We start from the raw sequence: 22,838 nt of genomic DNA, 5'->3' as shown, positions 1-22,838 counted from the left end.
TGCATATACCTATAACACTTGAATAACTAATGAGAAGTCGCGATAATATCGTTCTACACTTCGAGTGAACTAAGCTGTCTGCATGCTCACTCACAGAGTTTGCTGAACGTAGAAAGCGGTACACTGTGTATCCAGTTGAAGAGGTGCCGCCAGAACGTCAGTGTCTATAGGCAGAGATGCGGCACGGTAAATACACTCCAACGACGCGTCAGCACTAAACGCAGTCGTGGAAAGGCAGTGGTCTGGTAATTCGTCGCCTCAACTTGGCCATGTTGTCTATGATGAGCTTGTTCTTTGGGTCCAGAGAGAGGGCCACTTGGTAGTGCCGAAATGCACCTGGGTAGTCGCTCTGCAACACAACGATTAGCACACAATTTTAAATTATGATCACAGCGCAAAGTAAGACACGAGACAGAGAGCAACAAAGACGAGCGCTGACTTCCAACTAAAATTTTATTGTGAAGAACAAGCAGTTTATGAAAAACGACATGCGATAAAAACCGCATAAGATAAATGACACCCCCTCCGAAACACGAAGCCAACGTGATCAAGCACTCTAAAACAACAAAGCGGTAACAGCCCTGTCAAAAAGAACACTAGCGCATGTCTTGGTGCATGAAAGCAAGTTCCTTATCAGTTAAAGCTATTGAAGGCTTACTAACAGAGCCACCTTCAGCGATTGCTGCACCTTCTATGATGAGTCTTGTATACTCGTTGTGATGCTTTGCTAGTATAACCATCTTTTCAAAGAACGGAATACTGACGAGGAACTTCCTTTAACTAGATGGTCCGCCGTGGGCACGGCGGACCATCTAGCGAGGAACTTCCCGGACCATAATGACGAGGAACTTCCTTTAACTATTGCAAGGGTTGACGCTTGGGCAAGTTGGTGTGGATTCATTTCAAAAAAAAGGTTTGCAGCGCAAGAACGATTAGGAAGGGACGAGACAACAGAGGTAAAGAGCGCTGACTTCCAACTAGTCTTTATTTCGATAAGAAGTGCATATATACATGGTAAGGGAGAGGGCGCTAGACAAGAAAAGAAAGATAGGATGTACAGGTGCTGCCATCGTTGCCTCATCATCTCCAATACAGCGCGCATATCACCACGTGTGCCCTAAAACCCAGCCAGGTAATCAATTTCTTGATTTAGAAGCGCAATAGAGGGAGCACTAACGCACTTATCTCCTAGCTTATGTATGAAATCAGCTTCAATAACTTCGCGAGTTAGCTGATCCCTATGCCTCGCCATCACTTTGCTCTGATTGAAGCCGGGTGTACACCCGCAGTCACAGCAATGAATGCCGATGTGACCCTGGACCGTGTTGAAGACGTTATTGTGGTGTTCGCGCAAGCGGTCATTTAGGCATCTGCCCGTTTGACCGATATAGCTTTTCCCACACGTCAGTGGGATTGAATAAACAACCCCCACTGCGCAGGAGACGAAACGTGTCCTGTGGTTCACAGAACACACAGGAACCCGTGAGGGCTGAGCGTTCACCATTTTGCACAACTTCTGAAGCTTCTCGGGAGCCCAGAAAGCCACCTGCAAGTTGGCACGCGCTCCAATCTTCTTCAGCCTATGTGACACATTGTGCACGTACGGCAACACAACGAGGCGCTTTTTGTTGGTGTTTTCACGCTCTTTGCGTTTGTCTCCTTTAACTAGATGGTCCGCCGTGGGCACGGCGCACCATCGACGAACATGTGGCTCAAACCGTTTTGATACCTCGTGCAGGTGCTTGTTCATGGTCTGTCCGGATCAATGTTTCTGCAACTACCGAAGCCTAAAGCAACGGACCGGCCATATCTGCCTGACTTCGACACGTGCACTTGGTCCCGAACTACGTCACCGATGTCGCGTCACTGCTGGCTCGACGCTTCACCCTCGCTGTTTTGGGATGCGCCACTCGTGGTGCCACTTATGTTCCACATGACATCGACGCATCAGTTAAAAATGCAACAGCTCCAGACCTACGCCTTTTGTGGGCACAGCGGACCATCGACGAACATGTGGCTCAAACCGTTTTGCTACCTCGTGCAGGTTAGTAACTGCTATAGCACGATTACGAGTGATTGCCGCGGTCTTTTGGTCTTGCCGTGCCCCCAACGCTGTGTATACTGTGTATGTTTGTTGCTGTCATGCGGTGACGTCGAGTCAAAGCCCGGCCCCACTAACAGTGCTGGCGCTTCTGTCGAGTCGATGTTGAAGGAGCTGCTGTCTGGCCAGAAAAAGTTGACAGCGGATGTAACTGCACTCAGAGAACAACAAAATAACGTAGAAAAAGTTATCGCTGATTGGGGAGCCAGATTCGTCGAATTGGAAAGACGAGCCTCGCGCGTGGATGACCTTCAACGTACTGTAGGATTGCTCGAGGCGAAGTTGACTAATCTGGAGGATAGGTGAAGGCGGTCCAATTTAGTAGTCTTTGGGATTCCTGGGGATGTGGGCGAAACTGAAGCTATTAAAAATAAGGTTCTTGAAGGAGTTTTCTCCAGGAACCTTGATGTTCATTGCAAATCTGTCCGCAGAATACATCGCCTCGGTAACACGGGTAGTAGAAGACCAGTCATCGTTTATTTCCATGATGTCATTGAAAAACAGCTTATCTTAAAAAATTCTCATAAACTAAAGGGCACTCGAATATCTGTTCAGAACGATTATTCGCGCAATACACTAAGAAAACGGAAACTGCTGTGGGATAGCGATAAAACTGATAGAGATCAAGGCAAGAAAGTTAGCCTACGTAACGATAAGCTGCGTAATAGCAATGAACTTTTCACATGGGATGAAAGCAACAACTTGATGGTAAAAATCGACGGTCGTCAAAATAGTTCCAGAAATACTCGACTTCCCTCCGTGGAGGCTTCCCCTGAATCTAAAGAACCTCGAGCTTTAAATATTACTGACCGCAGTGTCGCTAATTAATCGGAAAGCCTCGCGGCTACTATTTTAAGTTACAATCCACATGTAGCTGTCATAACGGAAACTTGGTTGCACGATAATATTGAAGATAAAGTTGTTTCCTCCGTCGTATAGGGCGTATCGCCATGACAGAAGTACTAGGGGAGGCAAGGTGGCTGGTTTTGTTAACAAACACTAAAACCGCTGCTCTATTACCAGAGGCTGATAACTTAGAAACCGTTTCAATAAAGTTTTCCTGCTGGTATAAAGCATTCTTACTTTTTGCCGTTTATTGAGCACCTGACTCTCCCCCTGAATTCTTTCGCAATCTTTTTACACACATGGCGCCTTTCGCAAACGATAAGGTTCTTCCTATAGGTGATTTTAATCTACAGATGACGATAGGAAAAAAAGACTTTTTTGCACCGCGAATACTTCCCATTTACAATATTTGCATGACATCATCCTATCTCACAATCTGGATCAGATAGCTAAACAGCCAACGCGCACCTGTGGTATGTCAGCATCCATACTAGACCTTGTGTTTATTAGTCGTTCGCTACAAAACTTTCCTGTGTCGGTTGATCCCGGAATTTCTGATCACAATCTAGTATACTGTTCTTTTTCTTTGAAGGTACCTAACACCAGCAAATGCAAAACGATCACTATTAAAATTTCTCTCGTGCCAGAGATGAAAGTGTCTTCGATCATCTGGAACTATGCCTTGATCATTTTCATAGCAACAATACTACTGTACTTTGGGATAAGTTGAAAAAAATTATTGCTTACTGTCTTGGCAACTTTATTCCCAACAAAACTAAAAAAGCATCGAAGACTATTCCTTGGATGACGAGAGAAATCTTACACCTCAAAAGAAAAGTAAGGCGTCTAAGGCGACGGCGTGCCTCACGTGTGATTATTCACCAAATGCAAGATAAATTAAACCTGGAAGTACGGCTAGCTGAACGCTGGTATTTCCAGCACACGTTGCCAAACTTCATTCGCACGGCACCCCAAAACTTTTGGTCTTTTTTAAGCACGAAAACAAACAGAATTGACCAAATAGTACGCGAGGGCCTCGTCGTCGTCGATAAGCAGTGCATCGCAGTAATCATTATTTTCAAAGGGTATTTGCTAGTTCTGATTCCATTGTAAACCATCATCGCTTGCCAAGTGACTCGAACACTGATATTGGTTCACATCCAGGAGTGGTATCAATGTTACTGAACCTTAAAACTAAACCATCTCCAGGACCAGACAATATACCGAATGCCTTTCTGCGCAGATATGCTGAAGCATTAGCTCTTTTTTGGTAATCATTTTTCGTTCCTCGTTGTCGTCAGCTATTCTTCCCGCAGACTGGCTAACTGTGCGTGACTTTCCTATTCCGAAAAAGGGCGACGCAGCATAAGTAACCAATTATCGACCTATTTCATTGACGTCCACATGCTCGAAATTAGTTCAACATATTATTGCTAATGAAATAAGTTTCTAAATGATAACAATGTACTTTCTCCTCACCCGCATGGTTTTCGCAAGGGGTTATTGACTGTAACACAATTAACGACGATTATTCACTACTTTGCTAGTACACTTCACAAGTCAAGCCAAAGCGATGTGATATTTGTGGACTTTAAGAAAGCGTTTGAACTTGTTCCTCATAGTAAGCTCATTGAAAAACTGCACTCACTTAACCTTCCCGCATACATAGTTAACTGGGTAGCAGCTAACTACATAGTTAACTGTGTAACCGCAAACAGTTTTTGTCAATTGGTATTCACTTTTCTAATGAACTTTCACTAACGTCTGGAGTACCCCAAGGTAGTGTTTTGGGACCTTTACTATTTTTAATATATATAAATGTCATCGTTACCGAAATTTGTCCCCCTATTCAAATTAGGCTATTCGCAGACGATTGCATAGTGTTTAATGAACTTTGTTCTCTTAATGATCAATTAATGCTTAATTCCAACCTCCAAAACATCTTGTTGTGGTACGGGCGATGGTGTATGGAATTGAACAAGGAAAAAACAGTCTGCATGTCTATAACAAAAAAAATAATATGTCGTTTGCTTAAACCTAGGATCTGCACCGCTCACCAAAGGAAACCGATACAAATATCTTGGAATCACGATAACTAGTGACCTAAGTTGGAATAACCACATTTCCAACGTGTGTAACTCCTCCTTCAAAAAACTTTGTATCCTCAGGCACAAACTAATGGACACTCCTCATGATACTAGAATGCTAGCCTACACTTCACTCATCCGACCGGAACTAGAATATGCATACATCGTAAGGGACGCCTACACAAAAACTAACAATAATGCTCTAGAGATAATTCAACGCAGAGCAGTTAGGTTCATTTTTTCTAAATATAGAATAACTGACTCTCCCAGTAGCCTAATGAAAGAACATAATATTCAGACACTTCAGCTTCGAAGGAAAATACAAAGGTTAAAGTTTCTTGTCCAACTTAAAAACAACTCTTTCTCTGTCAACCCACAGGCTTATGTGACACCACTTGCCGCACGTCGAACACGGCATCGTCACGAATTCTCTTTAACACCATATAAGACCAGAACTAACCTTTTCAAATGTTTTCTTTCCGCGCACTATAGCCGATTGGAATAACCTGCATTTATCATAACTAATAAGCGCAGATTCCTTTCAACGTATATCTACTTGATGTTTCGCCAGTGGCGTGTTGACTAATCCTTCATTTCTTATTTTTAGTGTTCCTATTTTTTTTGTATTTCAAGTGTCTTGTGGGGGTATAGACAAATGTTTATGTGCATGCACTGTGTTCTTACGACTGTTATATTCTTCTGACGTTGTTTTTATTGGTAATATTTTTGTAATTCTTCAGTTACATCTTATTTAGTTGTGACTTTCTTCTTTCGTTTTTTTTTCTCTTCTGATTGCTATTGATGTATATATACATATATATACTCATGTATTTGCCCTCCTGCTTGGACGCAATTAGGGTCTGCAGTATTGTATAAATAAATATAAATAGAATAAAAAAAACTGATAAGGAACTTGCTTCCTTGCAACCGCACGTGCGCTAGTGTTCTTTCTGACAGGGCTGTTCCCGCTTTGTTGTTTTAGAGTTCTTGGTCATGTTGGCTTCGTGTTTCAGAGGGGGTGTCCTTTATCATATGCAGTTTTTGTCGCATGTCGTTTTTCATAAATTGCTTGTTCTTCACAATAAAATTTTAGTTGGAAGGTAGCGCTCGACGTCGTTGCTCTCTGTCTCGTGTCTTACTTTGCGTTTTGATAAAAATTTAAAATGGAACACCAACTAGCCCGTACCCAGACCTTGCTTCAGCATAAAATGATAGCTAGAAGAACACACACAAAGGGTCTTACATAGGATAACTAGTCTTTTAAGCACAGGTGCGGTATTAGTAAGTTGAAAAATAAGGATTAAGGAATGAAACGTCGTGTGTTTCAGTGAAGAACATAATTACTGACGGTTGGTTAAACCGGGAATTGAAATGCTTTGCTAAACCTCGCAACATCTATGCTCACCTCCAAGTGCCTGATCACAGCAAGGTTCAGATGAGCGTGAGCGAGGTCAGGATCCAAACGAATGGCGACTTCGTAACTCTGAAGCAGAAAAGAAAATGGATCTTTCGATGGTTTACCTCTCTTTCATGCATGTTATTGCAGTATAAAAACAACAGATATGTGGAACGACAACGAAATGATTTCAAGCTCGCGCTTTGATATGCATATCTGGCCACCGGCCGATGGTCGAAAATTGATAAGCAATTTCCATCTCTTCAACGTTTATTTCGAATTTCCCTTGGTACATATGGAGAGAAAATTTTCGGTAGTATTTACACATTGACCACAATACGCATTTATACATAGACTGTAGTAAACGTGGAAAGATACTGCTGGTGCTGTGCAAGATGCGACGGTATGGAAGGTTTGCATTTTGATAAGAACTATCTTATATTTATAGCAATTACGAATTATATGACTAGAACTACAGTCATTTACAACGATATTGCATGCTAGAATATATTCGTGATTTTTTTTATTTTTTACTTCAAATTCATACACCATTATGTGAGAAAATTGATTAGCTCGGTGTAATAATGGAGTAAGATTTAAAACAAAAACATTGATGTTATCAATACCTGCTTCTGAAACTAGAGCGTGTTTTTACGCGTACATTATCTTACATCATTATGTTCCTAGGTACGCACGCCTATCTACCTACGCGAAATTATGTCAAAATAAACGCATCGTTATGAGTTTTGCTAGAATATACAGAAACAGAATGAAGACTTGTCAAAATGTACCTTGTGTTACGTGTCCTTCTCCTCGTCTGGTCTGTTGTTTTCGCCGGCGCTGTTCTACTACGAAGAATGAAGACCTTATACAAGAGCATGAGCTTTCCTCCGGCTTTCTAAACGTCCATTATCCGTGAAATCTTTCTCGCGCATTAAAACACCGGTTCATTACTTTAATAAAGATTGTGACAACCTATGTACAAACCTGCGCTGACGAGCTGAGGTCGCCCAAGTCCTTCAGTATGTCACCGTGATCGCTGTGTATTCTTGCACAAAGCATGTCGTCAACATCACACAGTTTCAGAGCCTTCAGTATGTAGTCCAGTGCCTGCAATAAAACGACGCTTCAAAAACCCCGTGACAACTGATCTGCTTATCATTGGAGATAAATACGGGAATGCTCAGCAATTTATTCATTCATTACTTTTATTAAGGATAGCTTAGGGAACTCTCCCGGGAGACGCGGCAACATGCTGTATAATTCTCTGAATTGGTCATGTCACCATGACAGCGACGGCAGCATATGTGCACGTGCATGTCATGAAATACAAACATAGATGATGTTGAGAGAAACGAAGGGAGACTTTTAAGCATAACGAAATTTCTACACTAGGAACATAGCGAAAAAAAAGATATATGCACTAACAGTCACAGTAATCACTGGAAGGGGAAAACGCGCCAAAGCAACATGTATAATAATTATGCAGCATAATTCCAATGGCGTATACAAACAGCATATTGTGTATTTATATATTAGAGATATAAAACATCTTCTTAAAAAGTGGCAGAGCGATTCATGTAAAACTTTATGGCTAATTAATCCGCAATTCAAGCAGTGTTTACGGTCTTTCCAATAGTACTGTGTTGGTAAGAGCAGACACCATAGAATATAATTAAACAAATTGGTATTCGCCAATCTCAAATGCTTAATAAGAAGCGTATCTCATAAAACCAGTGAATCATATCTCGATTCAGACTCTGCAACCGAAACGCAGCCGTTCCATGCCGTAGTCCACGATTTGGATACTTGTTATAGGTAATGAATAACCTGGCAATTTAATGCCACATATACTACTAGCTTTTTCATCTAAATATTACGGTAAAGACAAAATTCCATGCGCGTGCAAGATGCCCTTTACAAACACTTATGGACGAAATATGAAATGTTAATATTCCTGTGAAAATAACGCTATCTGAATGGTACAACAGGCAACGTTGGTACAGAAACTGTAGCATTACCCATACTTCATGACTGTTTCTTGTGCAACGTATACACGGACAAGATATAAATAGACACCACGGGCGCAAACTCACAACTGTTTTATTTGAATCAGCGATATGCACTTTTATCTTCAAGAAACAAAGATGCCCCGCCCCCCCCCCCCCCCGGCCGATTAACCGGAAAACCTATGAGATAAAACAAATAAACGTAATCAGCAACCCTACGTCATGAAACCAACCTAAAAAAAGACAAACAAAACTTGAGGCTGAACTCACACATCTGTAGAACGATTACCACACGTGATTTTCAAGAAGTCGAACTCCTTATCGTACATCGTGATGGAAGCTTGGCTTACGCACTTCTCTCCCATAATTCTAATATGGAATGCTTCAATTACCTCGCGGCTTATTTTTTGCCTGTCTGTCGACAGAATCTTTTGTGTCCGTAAAAAATGGTGCGCAACCGCATGAACGGCAATGATCCACGAGATGTGTTCGTGCTAAGCTACAAAGAGGACAAAAAAGATTCTGTCAACAGAGAAGTAAAAAATAAACCGACAGTTAACTAGAGCTTAGCAAAACCTTTTGTTGGGCTTGTTGGTTCATGACTTCTGAAGGGAAAAATTGTAGCGCAAAGCAACACACGGACAGACAGAGAGGACGGCACTGGCGCTACTGACACCCCCTTGCACGTTTAAGTCTTGTTAGCGTTATTTGTTGTTGAACATTTGCTTTTTGTTTTTTGACGCGCCCCATTGGACCTTTTAGTTTTGTTTTCGTTTTCATTACATATCTGCCTGCGGAAGCGCACGCGCTTGCTTATGAGAAAAAAAGAAAAAAATGTTTTCTTGTTCGTTTCTTTTTGTTCTCTGGTTTTTTCGATAGGTTACGCTCGAAATTCTTCGTCTGTGATGTGTACTGAAGCACCGCTTTTACGTATGACGCATTGCTTCCTAGTTTCTGTTCATCTAGAACCGCTGTTATCGCCATGTAAGAAACAATCTCGAGCACAATCTGCATGTTTTTTGTTGCTTATTCTTTGGTCCTTTTTCCTTCATCTAGCAGATTCAAAATAGCAATCTGTAGAACACGCGTGCAACCGCCAAATTCTTGGAGTTTTCTTGTTATGCAATGTTTGCAAAAAAATTATTATTTCCTGCTGACAATGCTTATATAGATATGATTTGCCGCTTAGATTTCTGCCTGATTATCGCGAGTGTCATGCCGTTGCTGTTCTTGTGTTCCTTATATATGTACGCACGTTTCTTCAATAAACACATAGCGCCTGTCCCGTCCTCTCTGTCTGTCCGTGTGTTGCTTTGCGCTACAATTTCGTCCTTCAGAAGTTAATTGAAGCATTCCATATTAAAAATATGGGAGAAAAGTGTGTAAGCCAAGCTTCCATCAAGATGTCGGAAAAAGAGTTCCACTTCTTGAAAAGCACGTGCAGTAATCCTGCTACAGATGTGTGAGTTCAGCCTCAAGTTTGTTTGTCTTTTTTGATGTTGGTTCCATTACGTAGGGTTGCTGATTGCGTTTATGTTTTATCTCGTAGGTTTTCAGGTCCACCGGTGGGGGTCGTCTGTGTTTCTTCAAGATAAAAGTCCATTTCGTTGATTCAAGTTATACAGTTGTGATTTTGCGCCCGTGGTGCTTATTTCTATCTTGTCCGTTGTACGTTGCACAAAAAACAGTCATGAATCAGTACCAACTCGCCCAATTGTCAGTACTATTGCTACAAAATTACCCATACTATTAGTTTATTGAAATTTTGAAGACATGGAAGGGCCAGTTATAAGTTTCTTTGAGCACTAGTATGAAAGAAAGCATTAACGACTTTAAATACGTGGACTCAACGAAGACATCGGCAGGCAACTGATTTTCTGTGCAGAGTCACACCCTTGGTTCGCACACAAGAAAGAAACAATTATAAAGCAATTTGACCTAAGGTAACGAGTACCTCGACTGTGCGGTTGATGTGGTTGTATAAAAGGGCAGCCGTGTGCAAGGCTCCTCTGTCAGTGCTGTTGCGCTCGACCACATCCAGCAGGAGCTCCTCGGCTGCTCGAAAACTTCGGAGCCGAATCAAAAGTTGAGCCTAGAGATGAAGATCAAATAAAGCACTGTAGACTGCATTTCCATGATTTTATATGGAGAGCAAGAATCATTTATCGCCTTCGAATATGAATGCTATCGCACTTAAGCAGTTGTTGCAGCCCCACAATGTCTGGAGTAGCGCACATTTCACGTCTCTCAAGGTATCTTTCAAAACTATGTTAGCGTAAACTTCAAATATGTGAAACATGATATTTTCTTTTAAAAAAAGAATGTGCTCATATATGAATACTTCTTTCATACTATAGCACATGTGTTAATGTCTTCTCTCAACGTGTATGTTGCGAGGTTGTAAGCTAGTTTACCCGCATCTAGAAATATTTTGTATAATTGTACACTTAGCTGGTCGTATGTAATGAGCTTCTAAAACCAGAACATTCTATGACAGTTGCGCTAATTTTAATGCGATAACGTTAAATAGCTGAAATTCGCGGAAATTCCTTTCTCGGCATAAGCGTCGTTAGTTGTGAGCGACCAAACAGCGTCGTCCGTGAGCGAAAATCCGAGACAGATGAAAATAAATAATACAAAATCGGGGGACCCTTAAGCTTCGCATTTAATAGTTGAACGCGATAGCGAAATCCGGCCCTCAGTGTGTTGTGTGCATGTGTGTTGTTACACGCACATGCACACAGACACACAGGCGCGCACGCTATGTATCTATAGCAATGGTACAGGCACTGGTACTGGTTTTCGATCTAAAGCACTTCACTGTGCTAGAGTCGAGACATATTTCTCACAATGCCTCACAGATGGCAGCACCTTATCTAATGTTTGCTGTTGGCTTGATCAACGCCTCCTCTAGAGAGGAGCAAGACCATAAAAGGAGACGTTGACTTGATATGTTTTCCGCTAGATGGGCATAGTTGTCCATTTTTGGAGCTCTTTGAAAGTTCGTGTGTGTTTTTAGCGGCGATGGCTGCACTGTCCCGGCTTTTTTCGAAGCATAGCGTCGCGCAAAGAAACGTAGTTTGATGGCCTCGCCAATACGCCTACAAATCGCCGAACGGGCTCATTTTCGTCGTGACACCTGCCGAACGAAATGTATTAAGGAGACTCCTTCCATCACATAGCATTCATGTACTGTTTTTTCCCGAAGCAGTTGCAAGTAACATTGTACTTTCGAGAGTGTATGTCGAAATTTGTTGAATTGCAGAAAACGCTGGAGTTTGTACCTGAGTGGTTATCGAGGGTGGAACCTTTGACAGTGCTCAAGGAATTTTAAAATTGATGATCTGTCCAGTAGGACGGACACCATTTGTTGTTATTTATTCTATGTGCTTGTGATGTAATTTATGTCTGGAAACAGGCAATAAAGCAAAAAAAAAAAAACGCCAGGCCTGCGCCGAAACCGCAGCACAGTCACAGCGAAAGCTGGAAGAGCGGCGTTTCTAGAGCCCGTTAAGCTCTCTTGGGGATACAATACAAGTACACTAGGAAGGTACCCACTACGCCATAAATCACAATTTTTGTGAAGTTGGGAAGCACCTACTAAGCCATTATTCGTCATTCTGCGGAGAAGCGAGGCACCAGCTACACGTCTGTAAGGCATCATGTGTACTTTGTTGACACGACGACTGATGACGATGAAGAATTATGGCTCAGTCCTTTGTCATGGGTTAGAATCTCTAAACGGCCCACCAGTTATGTAATTTGCATTGGGTGACGCCCGGTCGTTATTTCCCTCTCCCGTCATTTATTTTAATTTAACAATACTGTAGGCCTTTGTACAGCCCCATACAGGAAGTGGTTAGAATATGTACACTTGAGCATGGGAATAGTAAAACTGTATGAACGAGAAAGTTGGATAACAAAGCAAAAATAAAACGAAGCTTAGCAAGTAACCATTCTAGCAATCAACATAAGAAACGTTGCTGCATTTGTCATACAATGTAAATAGGGTTCTAACATAATATAGTCAATAAATATCACTCTACAGAATATTGCGAAAAAATCATCACGTCTCGAGAAGCACCATACAATTACACAAGTTCCTGCAAACATTTATATTTCAAAGTAAATGCCTATGTACAATCAAAAAAGGGTTCCAGTTTCGCGATAAATTCTTCCACAGATCGACACTGTATAACATACATGCTGTATAACATACGTTGACGTGGGAGAGAGACGGGGGGGTGGGCGAATAACTTTACTGAGACTCCGAGGAAATGGATCTTGCGCTTATGGGCTTCCTTGGCAACCAATACAAGTGCACTTGCGAGGAACCCACTGCGCTATAAATCATTGTACAATGATTTATAGCGTAGTGGGTTCCTCGCAAGGGCACTTGTATTGGTTGCCAAGCAAGCCCATAAGCGCATGATCCACTTCCGCGGGGTCTCAGTAAAATTACATAATTTTAATGAGACCCCGCGGAAGTGGATCATGCGCTTATGGGCTTGCTTGGCAACCAATACAAGTGCACTTGCGAGGAACCCACTACGCTATAAATCATTGCACAGTGGGTTCCTCGCAAGTGCACTTGTATTGGTTGCCAAGGAAGCCCATAAGCGCATGATCCACTTCCGCGGGGTCTCAGTAAAATTATGTAATTTTACTGAGACCCCGCGGAAGTGGATCATGCGCTTATGGGCTTCCTTGGCAACCAATACAAGTGCACTTGCGAGGAACCCACTACGCTATAAATCATTGTAATTTTACTGAGACCCCGCGGAAGTGGATCATGCGCTTATGGGCTTCTTTGGCAACCAATACAAGTGCACTTGCGAGGAACCCACTACGCTATAAATCATTGTAGTTTTTGAGAAGTAGGGCAGCAGGCACTGTGCCATTTTTCATCATTCTACGGAGAGCGCTGGTACCTGCTAAACGCATGTAAGGCATTCTGCGCACTTTGTTGATGCTGTGCCTGATGACGATGAAGAATTATGGCGGAGCCCTTTGTAATGGGTTGGAAGCATTCAACAACCTACTCGTTGCGCAGTTCGCATTGTGTGACGCCTGGTTACAGAATTCGCGTTGTGCGACGCTTGGTGCTTATTTTACTCTTCTACCACGATATATTACATATGCTAATGTGGTTCCTTCCCGACATGAAGCCTGTATAGGACCTTTTTGCAAAGCAGTTTCAAGCACCGGCATGGCTCAGAGGTTGAATACTGGGCTCCCACGCAGAGGGCCCAGGCTCGAACCTCGTTCCATCCCGGAATATTTTTTCTTATTTCGTTTTTTTTCGTATTTCGAGCGATACTGGTTACGGACACCGGCGGCGGCGGCGGCGGCGGTGGACAAGTACGGCGCCAAAAACGGCCGGTGAAATGATCTCATAACAGCTTTCGCTGTAAAAGAAACAACATTGTGGCCTTGTGGTAGGACACCTGCTTGCCACGTAAACGGCCCGTGTTCGATCCTCAATGAGACCGAAGATTTTCATTTTTTTATTTTATTTGTATCTTTCTCGATTTTTCGCTCACCGACAATTTTTCGCTCACAAGCGAAGTAGCGACGCCGTCACCGCCGGCGGCATTTCTGCGAAAGGAGCTCTCTAACGCTATCGCGTTAAAAAACTTTGGTACGCGTTGCAATCCAACCCGGGCCTTCTGCGTGGCAAGCAGATGTTCTACCACAGACCCACGACATTGCTTGGAACTACTTGAAAAACAAAAAAAAAAACAAGAAAGTAAAAACGGAGACGAATGTCATGAATGCGAGGAGTGTCCTTAACACATGTAATGTTGCGTGGCAGGTACGTGGAATTGCACCAGGTGTCAAAACATATGAATTGAGCAACGAGTGAGGGGTTTAAAGGTACACCGACTACAAAGCTGTGAGGAATATTTAGACATAATATTCAGGAAAAGCATCACTAAAGTGAGCAGCTGCATAGGTTGGAGTGTTGCCTTACGGATGTGTGGTGGGTATAATTCGTTGATTCGAAAAAGAATTATGGCGCAGTGGGTACTTCGCAACTGTACTTGCAGAAGGCAATGTAGGATAGTTTTAAACGGCCGCTGTTTCTTGCATAGAGTAGCACTGACAATTGGGCGAGTTGGTACAGATGCATGGCTTCAGAACGGCGCAACAAGGAAGACGAAAATACGAAGGATCACACGAACACAAGCGCCGACTCACAACTAAAGTTTATTCCATATCACAGAGCAGATATATACACACACGTGGCCTCACACAACGTCAAAAACCAAAAAAAAAAAAAAAAAAAAAAAAACAAACAACCAAAACCCAAAGCACGTTAACCATTCAGGTACAAGATTTCTTTATCCTGTAGCGCAATCGAGGGACAGCTGACACAAGACTGTTTTTTATTTTGAATGTTCCATGCCTCGATTACTTCCCGAGTCGTCTTATCATGATGCCTTGAAATGATGCTAGTGAGGCTAAACTGAGGCGCGCAGCCGCACTTGCATTGTCAGAAGTGCGGCTGCGCGCCTCAGTTTAGCCTCACTAGCATCATTTCAAGGCATCATGATAAGACGACTCGGGAAGTAATCGAGGCATGGAACATTCAAAATAAAAAACAGTCTTGTGTCAGCTGTCCCTCGATTGCGCTACAGGATAAAGAAATCTTGTACCTGAATGGTTAACGTGCTTTGGGTTTTGATTGTTTTTTTTTTTTTTTTTTTTTTTTTTTTTTTTTTTTTGGTTTTTGACGTTGTGTGAGGCCACGTGTGTGTATATATCTGCTCTGTGATATGGAATAAACTTTAGTTGTGAGTCGGCGCTTGTGTTCGTGTGATCCTTCGTATTTTCGTCTTCCTTGTTGCGCCGTTCTGAAGCCATGCATCTTGCATAGACGTTCGTTCTCTTGCGACGTGGTTGGCGTGTCTACCGAGATGCGAAGCGAGGCTAGTGATTGAGAAGGCGATGCGAACGGGACCCAATTACGCTATCGTGTCCTACTTTTGAGGCGAAGCTGAGGCGTCCTCGAACTTTTTTTTTGCTTTCAAGCATCCTGCCTAACGGTAAATAGTAATAAGCGAGACAAACGTTGGGCCTAAGCAAGCTAGCATTCAAAATAGAGCATAAATGGTCCCATATAACTAGTCTAACATTTTTCCCATGCGGAAACGAGTAGCTGGCAGTGCCTAACGGAGCCACCATGCAAGGTAATAAAACTTTTCACTTGCTTAACTCAAAGTTCACCATGTGAGTTAACTCACATGGTGAATCTTGCTTTCACGGTGTTCCGGGAAGAGCCGATCAATTTCTTCAAACAGCTGCCTTGCTTCATTCAGGCGACCAGCATTGACGTAAAACACAGCGAGGTTGTCCATAACCTGTGGATCCGGCTCAATAGCAAGGGCCCTGTCCGTTAAGGAAGAAAAAAAACATTATCAAATACACGAAAACTGTGAAAGGTCAGCCACTATACCTAATTCACGTATTTCTTATATAGTGTTGATTAAGCGGCACCATATATATATATATATATATATATATATATATATATATATATATATATATATATATATATATATATATATATATATATATATACATATATCATGAGGCTGCTTGCGATGGATTAACCCGTTTCTTTAGTAGCGGCAGCCTCAGATTTGCTATACATTACACAGCGTAAAAAAAACGCTGACAAGATGTGTTACAATAAGATTTTCGTAGGAAGCCAACAGTAACAACACAAGTATGTTAACATGGTTGCGAGCTTCGCTCCCAGATACCTGTGGCGTCATGCTACGGTGGACGTCCCTCAGCTGCACCTTCATTCAAATGGGCAGCGTGACTATTGAAGGAACATCAGTGTTGCTTCCATAGTCACGCTGCCCATTTCAATAAAGGTGCAGCTGAGGGACGTCCACAGTGTTGCTCGACTAAGTACAACTGAAGCACTTTTTAGAAAGCTGGTGCAAGAGCACTGCCGTACTGCCGCATCCACTGCTATCCCAAGGGTTAAATGCCATTGGGAAAATCAGAGCGCAGTTTTGACAGAGACGCATCCAGGGAAGATTAAAATTAACTACGAGGGAGCGTTACCTGTGGAAGCCAGCACTGGAACACGAACATTCCGTCAAGCTATCCTAGTCAAGTTATCGCACTCACAAGATGGACCCACCTAGTGGCCTTCGACAACCACGGTCTATACCGAGCATGTTTGGTTTGCGATAGTTTCGTTTCTATGCTCACTTGTTAAGCCCCCTCGCGGATTGGCCCGCCGTATCGGACACGTGAGAAACAGTTATCGGAGGCATTAGTGAAATATGTATGCTCTAAAGGAACGTGCCGAAAAATTAACTGAACATATATTTTTTTCAAGTGACTACAGATGTCACGCTGGTAGGAAATTGTCATGACCCGAGCGACGTTCAATGTTAGCGTCGTTCTGTGCGGCAAGGTCGGCGGTAAGTATAACCTCGCAGCTTACCTCTTGTAGAGGATCTCGGCTTGCATATTGAGGTTCATGCTCCGCAGGCTTTTAGCTGCATTCAAGAGTGCCACGGTGTGGTTTTGCTGAATGTCGAGAGCTTGTTGGTACTGTGTCATGGCCTCTTCAGCACGGCCTGTACAGAAAAGGGAATATTGATACCTCAATAAGTGCTAGAAAAATTAGAATATGGCAGGAAGTAATCAAGGTAAATTAGAGATGAAAAATGCTCGAAGAAGGGGTGTCGTTGGAGGACACCGCTTGTAGCACCAGCAACATCCCTTGTTCTAGGATTTTCGGCTGCATCTTCTCCTGGACGTCTGCCCTTTTTGGATGTCGAACTTAGGTTATATTAGCACCGATCCACTTGCCATGTGAGAGCACCTCACACCGCTTTAATATTACAGCTTTCTGAAACCATATCACGTATATATTGTTGATAATGCCGAAATACATGCAAGCCAGCACTGTATTCTCACAATATTATATCATAAAACGCGTCCGGCCTTCATATTACGTAAGATGTGATCCCTCTAAGTTAACATCGGAGCTCGGGAAACCTATTATAGGTTACAGTAGCGGTTTTTATAGGGTAGAGCAGATTTGACTAAGGCATAGTTTATCAGAAGAGTTACTAGTTACATAGTTACTGAAAAGGCTAGCAACAAACAGCTTAAAGGCATAGGAAGGCTTTGGATCTAACCAAGGAGGTTTAAAAAAAAAACTCCTTGGATCTAATATATAGGAGTAGAAGTCACTGTAAAGCCGGCCTCACCGTGCGACTGAAGGAACGTTCCGTAGTTGTTGCGGGCGTCTGCATTTCGGTCGTCGCTGCTTAACGCCATCTTGTGCAGCCTCTCGGCTTCGGCAAGGTCACCGCTTTCAGCCACGAGGGCCGCAAGCGACGAGTATGCCTCGCAGAAATCGGGATCGAACTCTACCGCACGCTCCAGCAGGGTTCTTGCAACCTCTTTCTGGCCTTGCTTGCTGCGCAAGGAAAATGAACAAATATTTAATTTTTATTTTGCACGAAGCAATAGCTTACTGTAGGATAGATTAATTTTTGGGCAAATAAAGAGCCATAGGTAGACGTGCAAGCACGAACACAAGATTAGAGCTCAAGCATATTTTGAAGCGTAAGGCGCGAAGACGACAACGGACAAAAGATAGAGTGAAGCAAAGTCGGGTTGGTAAAGCTTTGAATGTGACCTAATGTTATTATCCGATTTTCCTTTTCATGGACGCGGTTCTCTGCGACCACTTGGCTATGATAACTCCACTGCTTCGCAAGTAGGAAAGGTTACACGTACCTGTAGATATTGGCCAAGTTAAAATGAGCGCCTGGGTGATTTGGATTCACGTGCAAGGCGTACCGGAAGTGATACTCAGATTCTTCTGTCGACGTCAGCACAGTGCCCAAGTTATTGTGAGCGCTGGCGTGATCTGGCCACAACCTGCGTGAACCAGAAGGAACACTTCCAAGTTCACACTGTTGCATTACGCCCAATTACGTATTTTTTCTTTGTCTGTAACAATAAACAGTTAACGTCATCGTCAACGCCAGGGAAAGCCTCAGTATTTTTGTAAATTGTTTGAGCCCTAACTAGCGTATGTAATGTGGTCTTGTACAAAGGCTTAGCGGCCAGAAACCACAATTTTCAACTTTTGGCTGTTTGGTTGGATGATCGCGTTTGAATGCCCGGATGATCTCGTTTAAATGGCCGGATGTCTCGTTTGAGGGCCGGATAGCCTCAGTCGAGGGCCTTGATAAAGATGCTGGCTTTTGGCTCAAGGTTAGTTGAAGCCTGTCGACAAGGGGAGCTAAAAGCATTTCATGCCTGACAAACAAATAAAGGAATAATAAATAAACAAAGCGTCACGACAAGACTACTGCGTTTAAGGAGCGGTGAGCAAAAATGACAGCAGCAAGGGACTCACTCGATTGCCAGCCTGTAGTGTTTGATGGCCAAGTCCGAGTTGCCTACGTCCTTCTGCAGATTGGCGTAATTGTAATGCATCTTTGCGTTTCCCGGAAGGTCCCTAATGCCTGATCTGGAATGAACAGGCAGCATTGGCTACCTGTTATAGTTATATCCAACCCAACAGACGACAAAGTAAAATGAACTCTTTTTCGGCATTTGAACCACACAAAATGCAAAACGAACTTGAACTAGTATAGGCCAAAACAAAACACCACTTTAACTCACTCGAACAGGGCCTGTCTGGATTCCCAGGCCCCGTTCCGGTTCCACGTACGTGCAGCAAAGAGCAGCACTAAGATGAAGCAGAGGCTCGTAGTGCACCACCGGAGCGGTCGCGAGCAGCGCGTGTGGAGGCGGAACAATCCTTCCGCCACTAGCAGAGTCACGCCGATGCTGTAATGAGGAACATTCGAGTGCAACGAAATAAGCAGCATCTAAATGCTAAACGGTACACTCCTAGGTTTAAATGCACATATATACCCCAAAAATTGGACGGAAGGATGACCGCCGCCGTTGCTCAGTGGTAGAGCATCAGACGCCTTATTCGAAGGTCGCAGGTTCAGTCCCTGCCGGCGACAAGTTATCTTTTCGTCCACTTTACTTTCTTCACATTTATATTCTAAACACTACATATAACACCCCCTATACTTTCCTTGGCGTTATTGTCTGTTAGTTCTCATTAATATTGTGTCTAACAAAGAAAAACGAGCCCTTAAGAGTCATCTTCTTTCCTTCATTCATAGCGAGGGTCTCGTTCTGGCAGACTTGATGCCTTCAGGTAGTATGCGAGGGATTATTGGTCAGCTGCCAGCTCGTAAAAAGATCGCGTGCTACGTGATGCCAACAGGCCGAAAAAGAGTGTTCCACACTCGCCGCCATAGCTGCAACTGGCGCTCACTAACACTCCTAGGTTTAAATGCACATATGTACCCCATAAAGTGGAGGAGAGGATGACCGCCGCCGTTGCTCAGTGGTAGAGCATCGGACGCGTTATTCGAAGGTCGCAGGTTCGGTCCCTGCCGGCGGTAAGTTATCTTTTCGTCCACTTTACTTTCTTCACATATATATTCTAAACACTACAGATAACACCCCCTATACTTTCCTTGGCGTTACTGTCTGTTATTCCAGGGTGTCGGAACGAAATGTTTTTCGTTTCGGTTTCAGTTTCCTTCCACCGCAAAAAGTTCCGTTCCGTTTCTGTTCCGGAACGAAAAAAAAACGTTCCTAACGGTTCGTAACGGTTTTTTTTCTTTTGTATGAAAACAATTGAAGGCAAGGCAATCATTAAAGAAACGTTGGATTTGTGATGTAGTTACTTGCCCTCCTTTTAAGAAAGTGGGACAAGGGTAAAACACGTTCTTCAGAGGAGCGGAAGTAACTGTACCACGAATTCCTACCAACTAGCACCAACTAGTATTCATTTCAAAGTCATGGTATTTATTTTCTCACAAGACAAATACGAAGTTTTTTTAGTCGGCTAAATGCTTTGTGTCAAGGGAGTGAGCACGATCTCAGAAGCAGCACGTCATTGAGTGTGCTCTCTGATGTGAGACCGCTGTTCTGATAAAAGGATCGCAGGCCTGCGTGGAACACGCAGCACAGTCACAGCAAAAGCTGGAAGAGCGGACTTTGTAGAGCATCTTGGGGCAACTAATACATGTATACATGCAAGGTACCCACTACGTCATAAATGATCGCAACTTTTCTGAAGTAGCGAAGTTCCCACTATAGTGAACTAGAACATGTTTTCTAGTTCATTATAGTTCCCACTATGCCATTTTTCGTCATTCTTCGGAGAATCGCGGTACCTGCTACACATCGGTAAGGCATTATGTGCACTTTGTGCTGTGGCTGATGATGATGAAGAATTATGGCTGAACACTTTGCAGCGCGTGGGAAGGAGCGTTGCGCAATGGGCGCTTTCATTCAATTCCAATTCCATTCCGGGGAATTAGAACTTGCCGCAGTTCCATTCATTTCAGTTCCTCGGAATGAAAAAACTTAGCCCATTCGCACTCTGCGAGTGGCCTGGCAGTTCGATTCCGTTCTTGTAATTCCTCAACGTAGGAAAGGCATCTTGATAGTTCTATCGAGTTAAGAATGAACGCCCCATAAAGCTGATATCATCACATCCATTAGGAACTGCAAAAGCACGCAAAACACGTTGCCAAGGTCGAGGAATAGTAGCATGGTGACATATCTCGTGCAGTACAACCACCCTACTAATTCCCAAAGGGGCAGTACCCCGCTACCTATAGTATTTGCATGGTCAACATGTTTGAGCGAATGGTGGTGTTTCAATATTGTTTAAGCTTAAATCTGTCAATGCTAAAATGGCGACATAGCGTATTTTTATGCTGACAAAAGTGCCTTTGCACCGAATACGGAACACTGGGCCGCACTGCTCGTCAGCACTCACGCTTGTCAAGCTCGCCTCGCAAGCATGGATGGGGTGAGGAGAACTTTCTGTGTTCGCCTGTGCGCAGGTATGCAGTGTCTTCCTTGACGCAAAGGTTATTTACGTGGGTCAGGTACTAAACTGCTCGTGAGATAAAGATCAGGCTGTGCAAAGAGTACTCGCCACTTTCGCATGGATACCCCCACGAAAGTGGGGGTATCAATGCAAACCAACGCGCAGGGGTAGTTTTTTCTCCCTTCGGTATCTGCCGGGATAATGCATTTGTTTGTACACTAACTTATGCCTCAGTTTGTAGTAGGTGCGTTGCTTATAAATGTACCGTATAAATGTAATCATCCAAGCCATTTGAAAAATACTGCTTGTTTGGTAATTTGCGAGGCTCTGACTTACTAACGTTTGAAGTTTGAAAAACAGCACGTAGACGAAAACGTGCTCTATTTTCGGAAAAAGACGTAATTCTATTCCCATTACATTCGGTGCAAAAGGCGCTTAATTCCATTACCATTCCATTCCTCCGAGCGTTGTCCCCATTCCATTCCGGGGTCGCGAAAATGAGGAATGATTCCGGAGTCATTCCAATTCAGGAGTGGCAACTCCGCAACACTGATGGGAAGCATTAAACCACACACTCTTTGCGCTATTAGCATTGTGTGATGACTGGTTGTTATTTTACTCTTATGCCACGCTATATTACATATGTTAACGCAATTCCTTGCCCGACATGACGCCCGTAGGGAGTGTTTTTGCGATGGAATTACAAGCACGAGCGTGGTACTGTGCTGGACGACCCGACTGCCACGCAGAGGGTGCGGATTAAGATCCCATCCGATCCTAGAAATTTGTTTCCCATTTATTTTTTCTCATATCACGCGATAGCAGTCACGTACATCGGCGGCGGCGGACAACTTGGCGCCACAATTGACTGTTGTGATCTCATAACAGCTCTCGCTGTAACAAATTTCAGCGCTGACAATGCCCTCTCCACTTTGGCCTGCTTGACAGGCGCGCAAAAGTCCCCTTGCGTTAATATAAACATCTCTGGTTGCCACTGTTTTCGTTCTTCGCACAATTTCAACATATCTTTGCTATGGAATTCCTGTCTGAGGAACGCGCAAATACTATGCCCTGAGATATGCTCACATTGCATGGGCTCAGTTGTTCCGGATTGCGAAATTTTCTCGTGAACCGAAAACGATTGAAAAAATTTCGGTTTCACTCCGGAACGAAATAATATATAAAGTTTCGGTTACGTTTTCGTTCCGGTCAAAAATATCGTTTTTTTTTTCGTTTTTCGTTTTCGGTTTTCGTTCCGTTCCGACACTCTGGTTAGTTCTCATTATATTGCGTCTAACAAAGAAAAACGAGCCCTTAAGAGTCATCTTCTTTCCTTCAAACGGTGCACTAGAGAGACAAGCTCTAAATTAATGCAGCGAAGGAAAAAAAAGCAATATTTCTGTAGTGTTTATGCGAACGCTGGCTATAAGAAACGCGTATTTATGTCCAGTGAAAGTACCTGATTGCTTCACAA

The 22,838-nt window shown here is 43.2% G+C and overlaps 1 protein-coding gene across 1 annotated transcript; it reads right to left on the bottom strand.

Moving 5' to 3' along the window:
- Window positions 1-114: 114 nt before the first annotated feature.
- LOC119405866 (protein O-mannosyl-transferase TMTC1-like) lies at window positions 115-19,327 on the bottom strand. Its single transcript, XM_037672694.2, has 10 exons — window positions 19,117-19,327; window positions 18,848-18,961; window positions 18,220-18,363; window positions 17,685-17,896; window positions 16,910-17,045; window positions 15,687-15,831; window positions 10,394-10,531; window positions 7,418-7,540; window positions 6,440-6,517; window positions 115-349 (listed from the first exon to the last, which is right to left on the bottom strand). Exons 1-10 carry the CDS (start codon window positions 19,323-19,325, stop codon window positions 215-217), a joined length of 1,434 nt encoding a protein of 477 aa, XP_037528622.2. The 5' UTR covers window positions 19,326-19,327; the 3' UTR covers window positions 115-214.
- Window positions 19,328-22,838: the final 3,511 nt, after the last annotated feature.

Source organism: Rhipicephalus sanguineus, chromosome 9 (assembly GCF_013339695.2).
Source record: "Rhipicephalus sanguineus isolate Rsan-2018 chromosome 9, BIME_Rsan_1.4, whole genome shotgun sequence".
Lineage (NCBI taxonomy): Eukaryota > Metazoa > Arthropoda > Arachnida > Ixodida > Ixodidae > Rhipicephalus > Rhipicephalus sanguineus.
The sequence above is the reverse complement of the archived record's forward strand: the minus strand, read 5'-3'. Positions and strand labels throughout refer to the sequence as shown.